The sequence below is a fragment of the Microtus pennsylvanicus genome, chromosome 4 (assembly GCF_037038515.1).
Source record: "Microtus pennsylvanicus isolate mMicPen1 chromosome 4, mMicPen1.hap1, whole genome shotgun sequence".
Classification (NCBI taxonomy): Eukaryota; Metazoa; Chordata; class Mammalia; order Rodentia; family Cricetidae; genus Microtus; species Microtus pennsylvanicus.
This window is the reverse complement of record NC_134582.1, coordinates 138,030,399-138,050,402: the sequence shown is the minus strand read 5'-3', so window position 1 is coordinate 138,050,402 and position 20,004 is coordinate 138,030,399. Positions and strand designations below refer to the sequence as shown.

At 45.6% G+C, this 20,004-nt stretch overlaps 1 protein-coding gene across 27 annotated transcripts in view; it reads right to left on the bottom strand.

The window, feature by feature from the left end:
• The window catches only part of Kiaa1217 (KIAA1217 ortholog), an 812,359-nt gene that overhangs the window by 8,834 nt on the left and 783,521 nt on the right, over positions 1-20,004 (bottom strand). For 17 of the 27 annotated variants that reach the window (XM_075970611.1, XM_075970614.1, XM_075970609.1 and 14 more), the window contains 8 exons: positions 16,215-16,390; positions 14,456-14,586; positions 13,773-13,920; positions 10,392-10,851; positions 7,392-7,575; positions 4,600-4,760; positions 3,847-4,011; positions 756-875 (listed from right to left, as the gene is read on the bottom strand). In XM_075970611.1, the coding sequence (XP_075826726.1) occupies positions 756-875; positions 3,847-4,011; positions 4,600-4,760; positions 7,392-7,575; positions 10,392-10,851; positions 13,773-13,920; positions 14,456-14,586; positions 16,215-16,390 (1,545 nt within the window). The remainder of the gene's footprint in view (positions 1-755; positions 876-3,846; positions 4,012-4,599; positions 4,761-7,391; positions 7,576-10,391; positions 10,852-13,772; positions 13,921-14,455; positions 14,587-16,214; positions 16,391-20,004) is intronic. The other 10 variants (XM_075970615.1, XM_075970623.1, XM_075970604.1 and 7 more) reach the window with 4 other exon arrangements.

The following is a 20,004-nucleotide window of genomic DNA, read 5'->3' as shown; positions in this document are numbered from 1 at the left end:
TTACTATTGTTTCTCTTTATTGAGAATTAAGTAGTGTCCTGATTCCTGAAATATAAGTTTTCTGGTGGGAAATGTTAGGACTCAGGTTGGCTCACCTTTTTGTCCTTAATTAACATGAGAAGTCTCTGAACCCCCAAACCACAGGTGCTCTGGATTTAGCTTCACACACTGTAGTTCTGACCTTGGTGCCCCCAGTGTTCTCTTCAGCATGGATCATGCTTTGCTACACACCCTGGACGCCTCTTCAAAGTCACAAGTATATTATTTTAGTGTTAAAACTACATTTACTCATTTTAAAAAATATACCTCAAAATTGGCAATAATTTGTAAGGATCCCGTTTGGCATACTTCAGTGTGCATACAGGTATGCTTCTATGAGTCTAAATTTTCATGAGATAGGTTAGAAATGAGAAAAAAAATTGCATTTACTTAGTTATTTATTTCTGGTTTTTGTTGTTATTTCTGACGAGCTGGACCGAAGCACTTGGAAGGTTTACATTCTCTATTTGGGGACGCTATTGTCTTGCTTTTGCAAATGCTACTGTGTGGTGCTCACAGGGAACAATTCTGACTTTGGAAACAAGTCATATATTTCTAATCTCGCTGTAAACCTGTTTCTCTGTTAGTTTCAAAAGAAGGGAGAGAGCAAAACAGGAAGGCCGCGTGCGAGAGGTGAAGGGCAAGAGTGCGTGTTAGTAGCAGAGCAGGGCAGGGCTGTCTGACTGTGTGGAAAGTTCACAGCTGCCATGTGTTACCTTCTTCTCCTTGGCTGGGACTGTGGCGCCTGGCCTAGTGTCTTTAAGGTGGCTGTCAGCTCGGGACTGCTCAGCATGACTGTTTGGATTTACATCCATAAAGGAACACTTCTGGAATGCCTAAGGAATTAAAATACTGAGGTTAACAGGGATCCAGGTGTATGGAGCAGAAAAGAGGCAGGAATCCAAAGACACGGGGTCCCCAACCCTGGTCCTGCATGCAGGTTCCTGCTAGGAGGCAGCATCCTGAAATCCTGTATTGTAGAAGTCCTCAAGTTGGCCCCTGGCTGCGCTCTAAACAAATAAAAAATCCTTATAAAGATGAAATGGACAGAGACCTAGAAACTGTTAATACTCTTAGGCTGGAGGTGCAGCGCAGTGAGAGGTGCATGCTTGCAGGCGTGAAACTCGGCTCGGGATCTCGCATCAAGGGGGGAAAAGGCTCTCAGGTGCACTTGAGTTGACTTAGTGTTGCTTTTTGTCTTGACCTTTTTATGTTGGCAAACGATGGAGGAAGGTCATTGGTTAAAAAAAATAAAGAAACTGCTTGGCTGGCCCTCATAGGTGGGTGGAGTAAACAGAACAGAATGCTGGGAGGAAGAGGAAGTGAGCTCAGACTTGACAGCTCTGCGCTCTGGAGCAGAGACACAATGCTGCCTGTTCCTGGGCAGACACACGCGATGAAGCTCCGACCCAGGATGGACGTAGGCTAGAATCTTCCCGGTAAGACCGGTGCTCACTAAGACCTGTGCTCACAGATTATTAGAGATGGGTTGATTGGGATATCAGAATTAGCCAGTAAGGGCTAGAGCTAAAGGGCCAAGCAGTGTTTAAAAGAATACAGTTTCCGTGTTATTATTTCAGGGCATAAGCTAGCCAGGCGGCCCTGGGTGCTGGGAACGCAGCCCCGCCGCTCTTATTACTACAGGCAAATACATGAACAAATCAAGAAAAGATGAAAAGATCTTTATGGTCTTCATTTCTTATCAGCTTTATTGACATGATAGGAAGAAAACCTCACGAGATATTTTCAACTTAGAAAGAAAGAATGCACACTCATTCATCTCTGAAACAGTCGCAGATCCCATTCTGGTGTGGCTTCCTTTCCTAGCAGCGAATGTCTTTAGCACCACGTGATCCTGAATGGACAAGGAGCTGCCAAGCTCTGGACATACGAGTGGGCCCGCAGCTGGCTCATGTGAGCAGGGCCAGGGAGACTAGTTCATAGAGAGAGCGGAAGTACTGCTTCTCTCTGTCAGGTGACAGGGTTGGGGACATCGGGAGAGTCTCTTGGCACCGTGACTGTGGAGTTCACTGCTGCTTGGTCTGAGCTAAGCATGGTTGTGCAGCCAGCAGCCAGCACAACCGAGCGCCAGCGCAGCCGGCTCACTCAAGAGAACTAGTAAATAAGAGGCCGGGTGTAGGGCATTCTCCACACAAATGCTGTAGTCATTCTCATGTGCAGTTAGCATGAAAAAGAACTTACTGAAGTGAATAATCTTAAATAATTGCCTAGTATTCTCTCTATGTCAAATGTTGACGTCTGGAAACACCTCAGTAGGCAGAAAGAAGAATTTGTGACTTTGCCAAGTGAACATTCTAGCATCTGTCCTAACATCAGGACATAGCTGACTGACAACGGGGACCCTCTTGTGCCTTCAATGCTTGCTGTCTCTGTTTTGGTCATCTTTGCCCTCCATGCTGTCTGTTCCTTAGACAGTGAGTCCTGGCTTGTCTGAGATATGCCTGACTTATCTACATGCTGCTGATTGAGACCGTGTCCTTTGAGCTGTTAGAAGTTATATTTCCAAGCCTGGATTTTCTTCTGATGCCGGGTCACCTGAATACAGGGCTCTATTTAATGGAAACTTCCCTTAAAGTTTCTCTGAAGAGTCTCCTTGTCATGCCGGGGGTCTGACTCAAGAGCACACATAAGCAAACTAACTGGACCGACAGAGCTAGAGAATTTCAGTCTCTGTTATTACTAGTCACTTACAGAGCAAGAAGCCAGATATCTGATACCCTACTCCTGGAAAGGGATCGGCATAGAAAACACTGAAGACATAGGACTCTAAACATGGGGGAGGTCATCTCAAATGGTAGCTAGAAGTATCTATGACAAATATATGATTTCTATTGGAGTCTTAAGATTGGAACATTTAAAAGTCTAATGGTTACTAACTATAAATCTGTTTCCTGTCAGGAAGTTTCTGACCACTGTGAGAACACATGGAGTTTGCTTGACCTAGGACAATCTGTGAGCTTGAGCGAGTAGTCAAAGGCTTCACCACCCAATGGAACACTCTGGAGACCCACTTTCCTTATAAGGAGTTCAATTTTGGCAGCTATTATCATGAATATGATGAAAACCAGAGCAGACGCAGTATCACAAAACTGACATGGTATAAAATTTCCCCATTCCACATGAAGAAGTTAGATTCCTTGGGCTGCACCAACCACATGGGCGGCGAGAAGATGACATGTTTTGGAGCCCCACACAGGATTCAGTCTCGCAGAAGCAAAAATGTCCATAAAAAGTTCGAGTCAAAAAAAAAATCCAGAATTTGGTCTAGGAATTATGTATGTATCTAATGAGGTGAGTTCCCAGAACAAGCTTGTAGGGAAGAGTCACATTCATGACAGGGACATGGGGTGGCCTTGGGTATAGACCCTGCAATCTAGTCTCAATCCTGGCAGAGAACTGTGCCAGTAAATACTTTAAAAAAAGAAAAGAAAAACAGAAACAAAACCAAAAACCCTAATAATATACTCTCAATAGGCAAGGAAAATAGAAAAAAAGAATATTCTTATCACTTAGAGCTCTAGGGAGGTCTGCAACTGATTTTGCTATGTAAACTTTACAGAATTGCTTTGAAAATCGTCTCTACCTACACATCTTCCAGGTGCTTAGAGAGGTGGCTGGCTCTCAGCTTGGAACAGTGGAGGCCAGGACTAAAAGGCACAATTAGCATATGCTAGCTCCAGCGCCCTTTACCAGCCCTGTCAGGTAACAATCCTGTGGGTTCCAAGGCTTGGGAAGCCCAGATGAGAACTCAGAGAGGCAATGCTAGAAGTTACCTCAGCTACATACCTGGAGTTCTGCCATGATTTTGTCTCCTTCTTCTTCCTCTTCTTCCTCCTTGGCGGAAGAGGTCGGGACTGGTGGTGAGGATGGGGCCCAGGCTGAGGCTGGCTCCTCTGCGGGACATTTTGTAACTCTAGTCTGTGGGGCTGGCCCAGGGTCTTCACTGCTCACCTATAGGGGATTCAAACCACAGACACTGGTCAGACTACATGGATTCTCAATGCCTCTTGCTCTTCCAGCCAAAAAGCTGCTTGATTTCCTTGCATTTAGCTTGTGTTTGTTTACATAAGTTGTCACGTTGGTGAATGGTTTGAAGAATTATAAAATTGCAAATTCCCCACATTTATAAAAGGCCCTCCCCACATTGCATTTCCAATTGGAAATTGTCCTTTTTCATTTAATACGGGGGACAAGGCTTTCCAAGTGTAAGCTAAGCTCACGTAACAGCTTTTTTATGCTGACACCCGCAGCTACGACGGCTGATCCATTACCTAGGTAAGACTGTGTCTCTTCCCATCTCACTTTAGGTTAATGATGCCCCACCAAGGAAAGCAGCTGGTGATATGCATTCATATTGTCCCACTAAAGTCACATAAGCCTAGCACCCACGGTGCTCAGGCTCGGCCAATAGCACTGGCCGACAGTCTCCATCTGGCGCACTTTCTGGAGATCTAAATGAGCTGAATTGATTTTTAATGTTTAGCCAGCTAGAACTGTCTGCACCTAGAAATCAGTTTGCCAGGACTCGACCCATCAGACCTTAGACACAGTCTCCTTTCTGCTGGTGTAGACCACATCGCCGGACCTTGTGGTGGTGAGTCCTGACCCAGGAAGGTAACTTCTTCGTGGGGGTGGGGGTGGAGGAGGGGGTGACCTTCCCCCTAGCTTGTCCAATTCCTGCTCCGAATTTGGAGAATCTTCTGGAAAAGAGTATGCCATTTCAAAGATAATCTCTTTTGAAGATGCATCTAGTGTATACAAACACAATAATAATAACGTAAAACTCTCTATTCTCACCATAGACCAATGACTAAGGGGACAGCCTTCACAACAAACTGAAATGAACTCACAGAAAGCCCCAGCATATGTGACCTCCCTTTTTGCTAACTCAGTTCTCTCATCTCTTACATACTACATACAACATACTACTGCAACAGACCTTCCATTGGGGTGTTCTGGGGGTGAAATGATACATAAACATATATACAATCATTGGCTTATTGGGAATGCAATGCAAACTAGTAGATTTATTATTAAGTGAATTTCTTGGTACATATAAAAACTTAGGGGCACTGGAAAAGTGAAAAAAATTGGGAAACTAAAGTTAAGTCTCAAACCCTTTGCCAGGCTTCAAAGTCTCAGTCCCAGCCTGAAACAGTAATAATAAGAATTTACATAGCTACAGGGATTGACTCTAGCTAAAGAGGGGAGAGGTAAAGAGGAAATGGGAACAAAGAATAAAGACAAAGAAAACATGGAACTCTGGGGAGAAGGGTCATGGTGAAGGGTTAGAAAATATGCCTTGTTGGTAATGTGAGGGACACAGTATTAAAAATCAGAATTTATAGCAATGTTAGGGGACATGGATATCTCTCAGCTCTACCTCCTGTTCAGGAAAGCCATTTTTCACCCAAAGGTTAATTTAACAGCCTGGCTTCTGCTCTTTCTCTACCTGAGACCCACAGACTCACCAAACCAAAACCCGTACTGGTTTCTGGAGTTTTCTCTTATTCTCTCTATGGACTTGGCTTGGACTCCAAGGGGTATATTTTGCTTTTCTGGGAAACTGAGACTTGTTTTGAGGAGATTCTTCGGTTTCTGCTTTGAGTTGTAATGAAAACCTGGGTAAGTCATGAGTCTTCCTAAAGGGGTGTGGCTTCAAGGCTGCCTTGACTTAGAGCATCCATCCAGGGTTTGCCAAGGCTGAAAATAGAGGTCTGTCTTCTCAGGGCCCCGAGGATAGACTCCTTCCTTGACCAAACTTTAGTCAAGTTCCTTCAGCCTTCTTCTTGACTGGACCCTGCCTGGCTGCGGAGCCTAGATTTAGCGGACAATCCTACTGTCAGCTTAGCAAGGATCTCTCCAGGCCTGATACTTCTCTCTCGTTTACTTCAAGAATAAATTGAGATGAAATTTGTGCCCTGGCAACGTGCAAGCATGCATGGGCAGCACGTACATGGTGGTTGTGTTGAATTGTCTATATTGGGTTTCATGGTCCAAGTTGATGAGGACTGACCAGGTCTCTTCCTCAAGAGGGCACCAGATCTCATTACAGATGGTTGTGAGCCACCATGTGGTTGCTGGGAATTGAACTCAGGACCTTTGGAAGAGTAGGCAGTTCTCTTAACCACTGAGCCATCTCTCCAGCCCCATTTACTACAAGACTCTTGAGCAAATTTTTCCCTGCTATTTTGAAGAAACATCTACTGAATAATTTTTATTTAACAATGACTGAGGCTACGGTGTTCAAATTTTCCATCAAATTTTTCCTATCTATCCATTACCTGTGTAGTTTAATAATACACCTATGAAGGTTTTATAATACCTTGTATTGAAACTTTTGTTTTTATGCATCTATAAATGCATTAAAAAAATCTCTCTCTCTTACACACAGATACATAGAGAGACAAACACACTCACTCACACACACACACACATACACACACACACAAACACACACACACACAGAGACACACTTGCACACACACACACTGCTAGAAATCAGCATTTACAGCTACAGGTGACTGCTACATATTCTGGGTGAGCTGTGTACTAGTGAACTATTTCTGGTAATTTTTTTGTTGTTTTGTTTTGTTTTTTAAGTAGGAAATAGCACTGAACTGAATAAAAATATTCATGCTGGTAACTGAACAATTTATGCAGGAATTTAAAATTTTTATTTACTTTTGGTTTCTTGAGACAGGGTTTCTCTGTGTAGCCCTGGCTATCCTCAAAATCAGAGACCCACCTGCCTCTACCTCCCAAGTGCTGGGATTAAAGACATGTGCTACCACTGCCCACTGGGAATTTTTAATCTGAAAGTAAAAGGTGAAAATGAGACATATCTTTACAAAATGTTTGCTATATTTGTGGTGCCATAAATAACAAAAATATGAGAATTATATGAAACACCAACAGACTGTGAACAGATTAATAACGGGGAAGACAATTATATAAGGTAGAAATGTAATGAGATGGGTCGGAAATTCTCTCCAGGGCCCTGAGTCAGCTTTGGAGAACCATGGCCCCTGCAGCATCTTGACCTCCTCGGGAAATTTCTTTTGTGGAGAGATTGCATTGTGCTTGTGTGTGGTAGTGTTATCTACGGCCTGCACATGGAGGTCAGAAGACAGGAGTTCATTCTCCCTTCTCCTACTACATGAACTCAGGTTGTTAGGCTTGGTGGCAAGTGACCGCCTGCTGAGCCATGGAGATTCTCAGGAAGTGAGGCATGGTCCTGCATTGCACAGAAGCCTATATGAGTGATAAACTCTGATCTGAGACCAGGGAGCCCGCACATCTCTGCAAGGCCTGCTGTAGGCTGCCCTTACCGGACAGCTCCTGCTTGTCACCAGCGGCATCAGCCTTCGGCCCTGGGGTGGAAGCTGGAGGCATCTCCAGGTTAGGAATGGATTTCATGATGTTGGCCTGAGCTTCTTCCAGCAGCTTCTCAAACTCTTTCCCATTATATTGTTCAAGATTTTGCCTTTTTTCTTCCCATTTCCTTTCCGCTTTCTGCAGGAAAATAGCAATTGCAGCTAGTTTGAAAACTAGAGAGAAGACTTAGGTTATAGATTTTATGCTGATGCGCCAAAGGGGTTCAGCACAGTTAAAGTGTTGATAATGCCCTGGTCTATCTGAGGCTGCCTGCCATCTTATATCGCCACACGGCCCAGACCCATCGAGCTGCTTTAGCCTCTGTGACACTCATCCACAGAAAAGCTATCTCAGAAGCTCAAATCTACCTCTTGACAATCACTCGGCACTCACCATATACTCTGTCAATGCTAAATTAAAATGGGTAGGGATGTTGCTCCCAAAGGTGTTTTCTACTACTCAACTTTGTTTTCTAAATTCAACTTTCATTGCAAAAGGAATGTTTAAACAAACAACAGAAACACAAGCACTCCCTAAGAACCACAGTAAGAACAGAAGTCCCGGTTTTACAATCTCCCACTCATGTATTGAAATATGATAAGGCACTCTACTCATATGTACAATTTTATGTTTTTATGCATTAGCTGCAAAAATAATTAAGGTTAAAAAAATCTTTTGATGTAATTCTAATTCTGCTCAAGACGCTATATGAATTCTGGGTCATCCTTTCTTTCTTATAAAATGGGGCGGGTGTTGTTTTAGATTATCTGCTAGCTCTAGACGAATGTGGTCAAGTGTCATGGTACATATGCAGTCAAGTACTTTTAAACAAACAGAAGGCCTACCGCCACCACCATCAGTCTCCTGTGCTTTCCCTCCCCAGCACCGAGCACTTGGCATGGACTTGGCGAGCCAGAAACAGCTGAGCCTAGCTCACTGCTGACCCAAAGGCTATAAGATAGTAAGAATCAGCGAAAGAATAAAGCTTGCCTGATTTGTCATGGCCCAGGTGACAGAAAGGCCCTGGGCCTCCCTACCCATGCTCAGGGCGTTTTCAGACACAGTGCCTAAGTGTCCTTCTACATCATGAAATACAAACATCTTATGGACAACTGTGTCTCCCAGGCTTTTAGTAGATGTTTATAAAATAAAAGTGTTGTCACGGTGACATCCTTTAAGTAAAAAAATGCACACACCCCACCCCCACCCCACCCTGCCCCCAGTGCTGGGGATAGAGCGAAACTCCACCCACAGCCTCCCATCCCTTCCTCCGCATTTTTATATACGTGACACGGAACCAGGCACAGACATTGCATGTGGAATGGAAACTACCCCTTGTCTAGAGGCCATGTGACTGTGGCTATGGAAGTTTTAAGAGGTCATTGCAGCATACCTGGAGTTATCAGCTGGTGACATGTAAGACAGGTGAGGGTGGGTATGACCAGGTTGCTGGGGACAGAGCTGGGGAAAGGCTCTGGGATTAGGGGAAAGTGAGGGCTGGGGAAGCAAAATGTATTTAAAATAATATGCTTTTTTTGTATGTCCTTTGTTTTCCCAGTGATGGGAACCCAGGAAGCAGCAGATGCTCAGCTTTGTTGTCCTGCTCCCAGCATCCTCCTGTGTAACCCAGGCTGCCCTCCAACTCCCAGCCTTCCTTCTTTAGCCTTTCCACTACCACAGCACAGGTGCTGCCTGCCATGGCCACTGCTCCGTTTCCATCCTTAGACTAGGAAAACTTCCCATTTGGCTCCTGCCATTCCAGACCCATTGGACAATACAATTGACTCTGTATTGTCCCTGGATTTCCTGGAGATAGAATTTTGAAAACTCACTACTGTCAGAACTTCTGTGTTCTCCACTATCTCTACATCGCACCCCCAGGGAACTTGCACTAGCTTCCAAGTTCTCCCAGATCAACATACAACCAGCTAAACTGGTTTTACTCCCCGCCTTCCTTCTTTTCCAGGAATGCTCTAGCCCAGAATGCCTTCCTCCACATCTTTGTCCTGGTTAGTTTTCTGTCAGCCTGACACAAGCTTGAGTTATCTGGAAAGAGGACCCTCAGTTGAGAAAGTGTCTCCATGCTCCATAAGATGGCCTGTAGACAAGTCTGCAGACACTTGCTTGATGAATGATTGACGTGGAAAGGCTCAGCCCACTGGGGGGCCGGGGTATATAAGAAAGCAGATTGAGCAAACCACAGGGAACAAGCCAGTAAGCCGTGCTCCTCCACGGTGTCTGCTTCAGTTCCTGCTCTGGGTTTTTGCTTTGAGTTCCTTCCTTGGCTTCCCTCAGTGGATTGTGACCCAGGATATGTAAGTCAAATAAACCCCTCCCTAAACAAATCGCTTTTGGTCATGGTATTTATCACACCAGCAGAAAGCAAGCTAAGACAGTGCCTTTTTTGCTTACTCAGATTCTAGTGGCTTCACGAAGGGAGTTGAGCCCTCTCCAAAGCTCCATTAGCATGGAGGCTCTGTGTGTACAGGCTCAGAAAACGCACAGGCCTTATTTCCCTAGAAGCTTGCACTTAGCCACGTCAAGTGGTCATACCAGATCCCAGATCAGCTCCCGTGGGAGCTGGCGGATGCTTCTTAGCCAGTCTTTCCCCATGAGAGCTCCCTGTTCACATTTACCAACATATCCCTGACCCATCTTACTCCAGGTTAGGGGGCATCCTTACACCCGAAGACCTTCTCTCAACCCTACTCCTGTGTTCTGTTCCCAGAAAAATCTAAAAACAAGCAACAACAACAAAACCCCTAAATATCTACAAAAAGCTATCTTTAGTCACATATATCTTTGATCCTTATTATATTCATATGAATGCAGTCCTACTCATATATGTATATAATACATATCCATACATTGGTATTTAAATATACAGCAGTCAGAATATAAACCCTCTGCCTGCAGGGAGGACATGGGTGTGAGAAATGGAAATCGGACTCTACCTCAATGGACACTGCCCTGTTCTTGGCACTCACACTGTGGATTTCTTCAATGAACAAGCTCTGCATGGAGGAACCATTCATTGGGGTTTGAGGGGACTGGGGGGCTGGAGCTGACTGTGGCGCAGAGGTTGCTTCCTGTGTGATCGCTGTGGAACTGGCTGTATGGGAGCCAGTCCCTCCAGACAAGTTCTGGGCCGCATTCAGCAAGGCTGAGGAGTGTTGGGAGGGCTGCATGACCACAGGGGAGCTCTGTACATGGTGAACCATCATGGTGGACACGGGCACCACTTCTGACTTCACATCGCCGGGGCCTCCGATGCTGCTGTGGACGGACTGTGCAGGCAGATGGACTGTCTCCTCCTGATGCTTCAGGACCTCTGCAGCTGTGGCCTTCTCCATGGCAATGTACTGTGCAGCTTGGGCTGCATCTGTGCCTTTCAGGAGCCCATCAGTGACATGCCTAGGAGAGACCAAGTACAGCAGTGTTAAATGGTGACCGGTGTCCCTCTGTGTTCTCTCTGTGGTATATTTGAATGCCATGCCAGTTTAGGTGAAAATATTAAAGAACTCAACGGTGAAGGTTATCTTAGCAATGTTCCAAAGCCATATGGGCTTTTGCAGTTCTTTCTTCAAAAGATGGTTTCGTGTGTGTGTGTGTGTATTCTCATTGATGTGTGTGTGTTTGTGTGTGAATTCAGACACACACGAGCCATCTTCACACAGAGAGTAGAGGATAACCTGTGGAGTCTCAGTCCTTACTTTCCCCCTTGTCCGAGGCTGGATTTCATTGCTGCTGTTGATGCCAGTGTGGTCATCAATGCCAGCATAGCCTGTGAGCTTTTGAAGACTTACCTGTCTCTGCCTCCCATCTGGCCACAGGTGTATTCATGCTACGGCACCTGGTACTACCGGGGTTCTAAGGATTTGAACACAGATCCTCAGGCTTTGTGGCAAGTGCCCTTACCCATTGAGCCCTGCTATCAGCCCCAGAAGATAATCTCTTCCTTTTATGGTAACACTATACCAGACTGAAACTGGCCCCTCACTGTTTGGTGGTGACAAGTGAAAGTGAGCACACATTTATCAATATTCACTCTTCCACCTGATTTTGGCCTGTGAAGCTCTCAAATACACTCAATTCTCAGTCAGAAGCTCTTAGAAGCCTTCAAATTCTTGGACTGTGAGCCATGTTAGCCTGTGTCTTACCTTATTGCTGTCTTTCCCTGTATTTGGACTCAATCAAGCCTTTCAAATTCAAGGCCTACTGTGACTGTGAACCAAGGTATGTTTTATTCCCCATCTTCCTGAACATGCTGTGCAAATGTTCTACAATTGATTTATATCCATGTGCTTGGGTTCTGAGACAAAGTCTACGCGTAGCTCAGGCTGACCTTGAACTTGTGATCATCCTGAGGGCTGGGATTATGAGCGTGTGCCACCTTCCCTGATTCTTTGGGAGTCATTTAAAGTTACATGTCTGTTTTCACACAGGCTACAGTTGAAAAGACAAGGATCTTTGGAAGCACACGCGTGTGTTGAGTGTCAGTTCTCACATGTTTTAGATCGTCAGGGACATTGCCGCTTTGAGTCTCAGGTACTTCTGTCGAATGTTGGCATGGCAATAATAAAGACAGTGCCTTCTTCTACCCAAGAGGTGGTGGCACATGACTTTAATCCCAGCACTCAGGAGGCAGATGCAGGTGGATCTCTGAGTTTGAGGTCAATCTGGTCTACAGAGTGAGTTCCAGGACAGCCAGGGCTACACAGAGAAACCCTGTCTTGAAAAATAAACAAACAAAGATAGTGCCTTCTATGAGGAGTGTGTGTGTTTGGGTTAATACTGTAAAGTTATGTATCGAGAAATGTATCAAGTACACAAGGGACTTGATCCCTACGTTTTAGTTTGTCTGGCATTCTCTTCTTACTAGAATGCTTTCTCTTTTCTCTGATTTGAACAAAAGACACTGCGTTCTATGACTTTCTTCTGCACATCTGTGCATCTTTTGCTTTTTACTTTACCTGTTATAGGCTTCTTAAGTCTCCAAGTCACTGAATATTCAAAGCACATGATCCCATCTTCTTCAAGACCTGTATTCTCTGGTGCTAAGTCAAATACTCAGCTTAGTCACCCGGTGCTGGGTATAAGAACACCTTTAACTGGTTTCCAGAGAGAAGAGAGAAGGACACTGCTTCCTGCCAGCTCATGGTTTTCATTTAATGGGGTTGGCTTAGTTTCGACTTCATGGCTGTCACATTGGGTAACAGCTTAGTGAAGACATAATTTAACTGATCTTTAGTGTAGTGGAAGAGAGAGTTCACTTGGTAAGAGGAAATTAATGACATTATGGGAAGGAGTAAGAGTGCAGCTCCTTCCTGGATGGTCTATGTGGACTTAGAATTCCTTTGGCATCTGGCGTTTCTGAAGTTGACTATACCTGCTTTGGAGAGTTATCTTGTTGAGGTTTGTAATTTTTAGAAAAATCAAATCTGCTTCTTATGACCAGTTATCCATCCTAAAGTTAACTGCATACCCAATATAATTTTCTTCTAAAGCTGATAGAGTGATTATAGTCAGGGAAGAAAATTAGAGTGATTATAGTCAGGGAAGAAAATTTTTACAAATTTCTGACATTACTTCCACCTGGGAATTATTTTTCTTTTCTCCTTCCTTCATATATATATATATATGTTTGTGTGGTGGTGTTCATGGCTGAACACACTAGGCAAGTGTTCTACCACTGAGCTACACCCCTGCCTCTGTAAGCACGGTTTCAATGGGTTTGATGATTCTAGAACTTTTTCATTAAAAGTTGCAGATCAGGCAGTGATTCCTCTGAATCTTTCTTCACAGTAGTGATCTTTGACGAGCAGGTCCACTCAAGCATGCACGTCTTTCCTTGGTGGACCTGATTCCCTTGGGTATCAGATTCCCAGATACTCTTTCAGTAGATAAACACTTGTCTCGGTTTTTCTAACTGAAGTCTACTACACCCCCAAAGCGAAGGAGGCTAATAGAGTATTTTAATTTGTTCTTTACCTACAAATTGTTACATGTTACATTTAATTTTTAAAACTACTTACCTAATTTTATTTCTAAATTCATTAATTTCATAGTAGTGGGAATCAAGCCCGGCACATGGCTAACAATGTAAAAGCCTATGATGGGTCCAGTGCAAAGGTCTGCACTGAAGGAATGATGCCCTCAAGCCATGTTGTAACAGATGTTGAGATTGTGAGCAGGATGCCATGAATAAGGGGTGATGAGTCATGATGCTACTAGAAGTAGGCCCCTGGAGAAGGGCAGGAACCTAGAGCCCATGAACTGAACGGCAGCCTATGAGCCCTCCTCCTCACCCACCCCAGTAGGGCCACGACAGTCACCTCCGCAACATCGTCAGGACATCCGTCATGCTTCTCACTCGCTTCAGGAGGCTGTCCAGCTTGTGCGGTTCTTCCTTCAAGAACCTCACAGCCTCCACTTCTATGCGCAGGACGGCACGCATCTTATTTTGCAAAGTTGGAAATTCTCCTACAGGCCAAACCAGCAGTGTGTTATGGGATAGGAAAGCAGAATAACCATACCCATCCCACGCCTGGGACCCAGGATAGTGCAGAGAAGTACCATGCCTACACAAATGTCGGGAGACAGTGGCTAAGAGCACAGATAGTGACCTCAGACAAGGTCACAACCCCTCTAGATCCATTCCCTGTATATTATGGATACGGTCAACTGAAAGTTAGGGTCATTTTCAAGAATTGGTATGTCTGTCAGGTGCAGTAAAAGTGAACAGACATTTTTAATTGTATCACTCAATTTCCATCTTCAGCTCCCTCTCTGAGGGTCCTCTAAGAAGTCCCAACTCAATCTTTCACTCTCTGAAAGATTATTTATTAAATATTTATTTGAAACAAGGTTTCACTATTTTCCTGTACTGGTCTCAATTAAGTTCAAGGTATCCTCCTGCCTCAACCTCTTGAATAGCTGGGATGACAGGCTCATATTTGAAGATTCTTACACATCCCAGGAAACATGATTCCAACCTCCCTTCCTGCAGAAGCCTCACCTTTGAGGGTGGCCACAGCTTCCCCCACTTGGCGCAGGAGGAACGCTCCGTCCTCCACATCTTTCAGCGTCACGACGCGGCCAGTGGATGAAGAGTCCTTCTTCAAGTCCTCAACAAAGTCCTCCAGTTCGCTGTGGGGGAGGGGGTCAGAGAGCAGAGGAACTGAGCACAGAGGGTCTCAGGAAGGGCAGGTGAAGGAGCAGGCAAGCCCTTCCATGTCCCAGCTCCACCTTGGGTTTCCATGGAGGTGGAGGGAGTGAAGTAGATGGTACTTTGTTTTGGAACCTTGCATAGAGGTGTAAGGCAGCTTCAGGAAGGTTCTCCTCTGCCTGTCACTTGAGGCCCAGGTTGGCCAGTGATGTGTGTGTGGTGAGGGGAGAGGCATGTGGTTTGCGGAAGATATTCTTAATTTTCAAGGGTACTCATGCCAGCCAAAGGAGCAATGAGTACACTTGGTGATCAGGAAGGGAGGGAGAGAAAAACAGAGGGAAGAAAGTGGTGATAGACTAGAAATGCAAGTGGGCAGTGTGCAGGGGCGGCATGAGCCAGTTACTCCAACAGAAGGAAATCAGACAATCAGGTTTCTCAGCTTTGGTATCTGACATATTGGACCAGATAATTTCTTTTATTGCAGGACTGTCTTGTGCAGTGAATGATGTTACACTGTGTTCCTGGCCTCTACCCATTGAGTGCTAATAGCAAACGACCCCAAATTCCAGTCATTTGTGACACACGTGAATGTCCCTCGACATTGTCACATGTCCTTTGGAGAAAGCAAAACCGACCTCAAGACTCCCCAATAGATAACCTCTAGTGTATCTGATAGTCCTACCAATAATGATTGCCTCTCTTCTTATGGCTTAGCACTCACATAAGATCTGATTTCCGGTGTGTGTGTGTGTGTGTGTGTGTGTGTGTGTGTGTGTGTACAGATACTAACTCCAACAGAGCTAAGTTACATTCTTCCACTTGAAACAACAAAAACAATCTGTCCAGGCATCTTTACTCATTCCCCCATGTGTTTGCATCCTTTCAGTTTGCCTGCAAATTTGAGAAAAAGCTGTTTTTGTTTTTTTTTAAAAAAAAAAAGATTAGTGAGGCTAGAGTGCTGAGAAACACACGACCACTAGGTGGCAGCAAGTGATTAGCGACTGTGCCTCTTGGTGCCTTCCCTCGTGGAGCAGGCAGAGGATCGCCACTGAGGAGGTGATAGGACTCCTTTCCTCTAGGTAAAGTGGAGGGAGCTAGGGCAGCTGCAGGAGGCAGTCCAGAGCTCAGGTATACACTTATTAAGGATGAAGTCACACACAAGCAATCTGGCCTCTTCTGACTCTTACTAGAAGTCCATCAGAGGACACTTCCTTGGAGTTGCTTCTCTTGTTTTACTGTGGGTTCCCATGATCTTGTTATGCACAGCCCAGACAGACATGCAGCAAGTCTCCAGAGCAGGAGTATGGTCTATAGAAGGTGCCGTGCAAACAGGAATGGAACGATTCAAGCATGAGATGTCATAATCACCTTGTCCCCAGTTTTCCTGCCAATCCCAACCCCTTCTCTACAGATGTCCCACACTTTCCTGGTCAAGAGACATGCTGCCATGGGGACAGTAGAGTTTCCCAGGCCTTAACAGAGGGACACTTGGAACCACAGATACCAGGGCCAGCAGATCTCTGCTGTACACAGAGATAAAGAGGAGGACAGTACCAACTAAGAAGAGCACCCCGTAAACAGTTTTTCTTCCCAGGTGGCCAGCACTCACCGCAGCTTCTTGACAATCCTCTCCTCTTCATGGAGGTACTTCTGTCTCTCCTGCTCCACCAGGGTGCGCTGGCGTTGCACCGGGTCCTCCAGTCTCTGCATTGTCTCCTTCACTTTGCTACTGATTTCCAGCTCAGCCTTCTTCATCATCGCCCTCAGAATCTCCTGGTTCTGCAGCTGCGGGACAAAAAAAAATCAGCTTCCATTGGCTTCGCCTGTCTGCCATCGTGAGGCCTGAATGCCTTGCAGTCTTCAGAAACAGGCTTAGAGAAAAACTACAGCTGAATCTTTATTTTGGTAAGAAAGACAAGAAAGCAAGGCCTGGCTACAGTATCGCTTCCTTCCGCTGAGCTTCAGCAGGCAACTGATAGCTGAACTTCAATTTGTGTCTATCAAAAAGGTAAAATCTTTTCTACTCTTCCACTACGGTTACACACACACACACACACACACACACACACACACACACACACACACACAGTGCAAACTCTGATGGACATGGTTTTATAGAGAAGAGCCAAGTAGACCAATCAACCCCAATCCTTAGCTCCCTAGAGACCGCGGCAGCCACCCAGACTTTCTTGCCCTCTGTTTTACTTTTCTCTGATGATTTTGGATTTGCTTTCCTTGGTAGGATTACGTGAGACTCTTGTGTATACTCAACAACCACTGGCTTGACAGGAATTTTTTAGAATGTGTTTTAAAAGTGAATCTGTACTCTCTGGCTTGTTTGGCTCTGTGTTTCAATACCATGGAGTCATAGCTCCTTACCATGTGGCTCTCAGTATTGATGGTGACAGTGATAAAGAGTCCAGAGGAGACCAAGGCTCTTGGAAATTCACTAATTTCACTGGATTTGGCAAAGACCGCATGTGAACCTAAGCCCATAATTCCCATACAATTTTCAGAGCTCACTGGTTTTTGATCTCATGGAACAGACAGCATGCATGTTTGCAGTCAGGTGTCATAAGACACTTGTCAACACTTGCATCCTTGGGGCACAGCAGTGAGTCTTTCATACGTCTGGGAAGTGAGCACCTTCCCTCAGCCTCAGCAGCCGCGATTCCATTATATTCATTACGTTATCCCTACGTCCCCCAGAAACACCAGAGAGTCCTTCAGTTGTTTGAATTGTTTTCTGGACCCTTCTCCACTACAAGCTATCACCTCACAGGGTGGGGATGCTGTTGTCATCGGCCCCGTTGTATCTTCACACTGAAGGGAGGACGGTTTGACCATGGTACCATTTGTTCAGAGCTTCACTGTGGTCTCCATTACCCAAGTAAAGAATAAGCTGGGTCACAGGTATAGGCACCACTGGGTCCCAACGTCAGTGCAAGATTCTGTGTGGCTCTTACTGGCTAAAGAGACTATGGCCGTGGACGCTACAAGTTCCCATGACTGTTAGAAAGGAAGTGTGGTAACAGGACAGTGCCTTTGGCTGATTGTGAGGATTTAGTAAGACAATTTAAAAACATGGTTAGAGAAGACTCTGGTACAAACCTAACTCTGAGTACACACCAGCTATTGTTATCAGAGAGCAGGAACCTGGGGGTGGAGCCTGTGGTCGTATCTGGGAGGGAGCCAGTAAAAGTGGGTCACTCTTGGTGACCTCTGTGACCCAGCCATGCTCACACAGCTTTGCTAATGTCCTTTCCGTGGACTTCTGAAATCAGTCAGCGCACAGCAGTCATGAGCCTCCTTTGCTGTGGATCGCTCTGGTCCGTCCTTTCTTGAGACAGCCCTTCCCGAGTGTCTCGTCTCTTCTCAGGTGCTCACACCAACATCCTCTGGTCTGACTCACCAAGGTCCTTTCTGCCACAGTGACCTTTTACCTATATATCTTTACCTCTTGAAATGGTCTTCCCACCTCCTTGTTAATTTCTTCTCTAGAAAGAGGATCTGATATCATCTTTTGAACAAATGAACTTAAGCAGCCATCTTGATAACTAACAGAGAGCAGTGGAAAACCCAGAATGTTCTCTAAGTGGTTAAGTTAGGGAGTAACCCCGGCCAGCTCAGGTGAGCCTTGGGCTCAGCCTGTGCTACAGACACTGTGGTCAACACTGTATAGGTCAACGAAACATAAACAGTAACACGGCCTTCTATGAAAAACTCGGCTCAAATTTAGGGCTATGGTGCTAGCTCCGTAGAGCTCTGCCTTGGAGGGGAAGGAACAGTCAGTGGAGATCACACAAGCTCCGCGGAGCTCTGCCTCAGAGGGGGAGGCACAGTGAGTGGAGATGGCCGTGTAAGACACAAAGACGTACACTATTAAAGAGTTGTCAAGGTTATGAATGCCTGAAGGCTTGTGAGAGAAGTGGCTAATTTAACTGGGAGGCAAACTGAGCATCGGGAATTTTTTGACTACCTGAGTGCCTGTGTTTTGCCACCAAGGACAGTGTCATGGTCTAAGAAAGGGGCTCATGAAAGAAGAGACAGTATCACTGTGTCATGAGCTAGGGCCCAGCCCTCTGCCATTACCCTCCTGGCCACACCAGACGAAACAAGCTCAAGTAACACCATAATCTCATTAGCAGCAGACATTAAAATGTCTATCAAAATAGGAATTATTGCTGGGAGGGCCTTCCCACTGAAATTGGAAGGTAGGAAATAGGTCCCTCACAGAGGTCACGTGACTTGTTCAGGCTCATTTGTCGGTTATAGGCCCAATCAGGGTTAGAACCAGGTCATTTTATCCCATCTCTCGAACTGCTCTTCTGTCTAGACATGAGTCTTGTTCTAGGCCTACTTTCTGGCACATACAGCATTTCTGACCCAGCGATGGACATCCTGGAGGAAGACAATTCCACTAATGCGTCAGTGAGCTCCTGTGCTACCAGAGCAGAGCAGAGCAGAGGAGGATGGGCTGTTCCTCAGTGCTGGGCTCTGGGAGTCTCCCTGGGAGTCAGGGGAGAGTACAGACACGGAACTTATTATGACACTGGGGGGGGGCACTTCCTGAAGGGAGGAATGCCCAACTAGCTAGAGATTCTTAGTCTATTTCCCTCCCCTCTCCTCGCCTATCCTGCCTGTTGCTGTCATTACCTCCTGGCCACAAAAATGCCCTGGTTCATCCGAGCAGAGAGCAGAAAGAAAAGCAGAGGGCAAGCTTTTGATCCACAAATGTGCTCTTAGTCTTTCTCCGTGCCGGAGAGCACGGTAAGGTTTGTAGGTTTTCCCTTCAGTTATGAAGGAGCATCAGTTCTGAGAAGGGACAGTATTCAAGCAGTAAGAAATGTATGCTCGCTCGCACCAAGACAGCTTCTCAGGTTCACACATATGTCCACCAGGAAACACCACTGAAGAGAGAGACATTTTGGGGTCACTCTAAAAGTCCCCTTCATAATCCCCCACGTTTGCGACTTCTAGCCTGAGAAAACCACCCGCATTTCTGCTATCACAGAACAGCTCCCCCGTCCTAGAACATCATGCAAACGGTATCACACGTTGTCCATTGTAACTGGCTTCTTTCATCCAGATCTCCCAGCCCCAGTGCTGAGATGTGGAACTCAGGGCCTTGCCTGTGCTAGGCAACTACCCCTGAGTCACACCCCAGCCCAGCCCAGAGCTGCTGAGGTTGCAGCAATGTTATTTCAGCCGTCTGTTCTCTTTATGGCCAAAGTGACATTCCCTTGTATGGACGTACTAAATGTTTTATAGCTTGACTTGATTCTGGTGATCTTGTTCAAGTCACTTAGTTCGAAAGGCACTCTTGTCATTCCCTTTCACGTGCAACTGATGATAATCTGTGACGAGAGACAAGTACATTTGTGTTCCGCTGTCATATA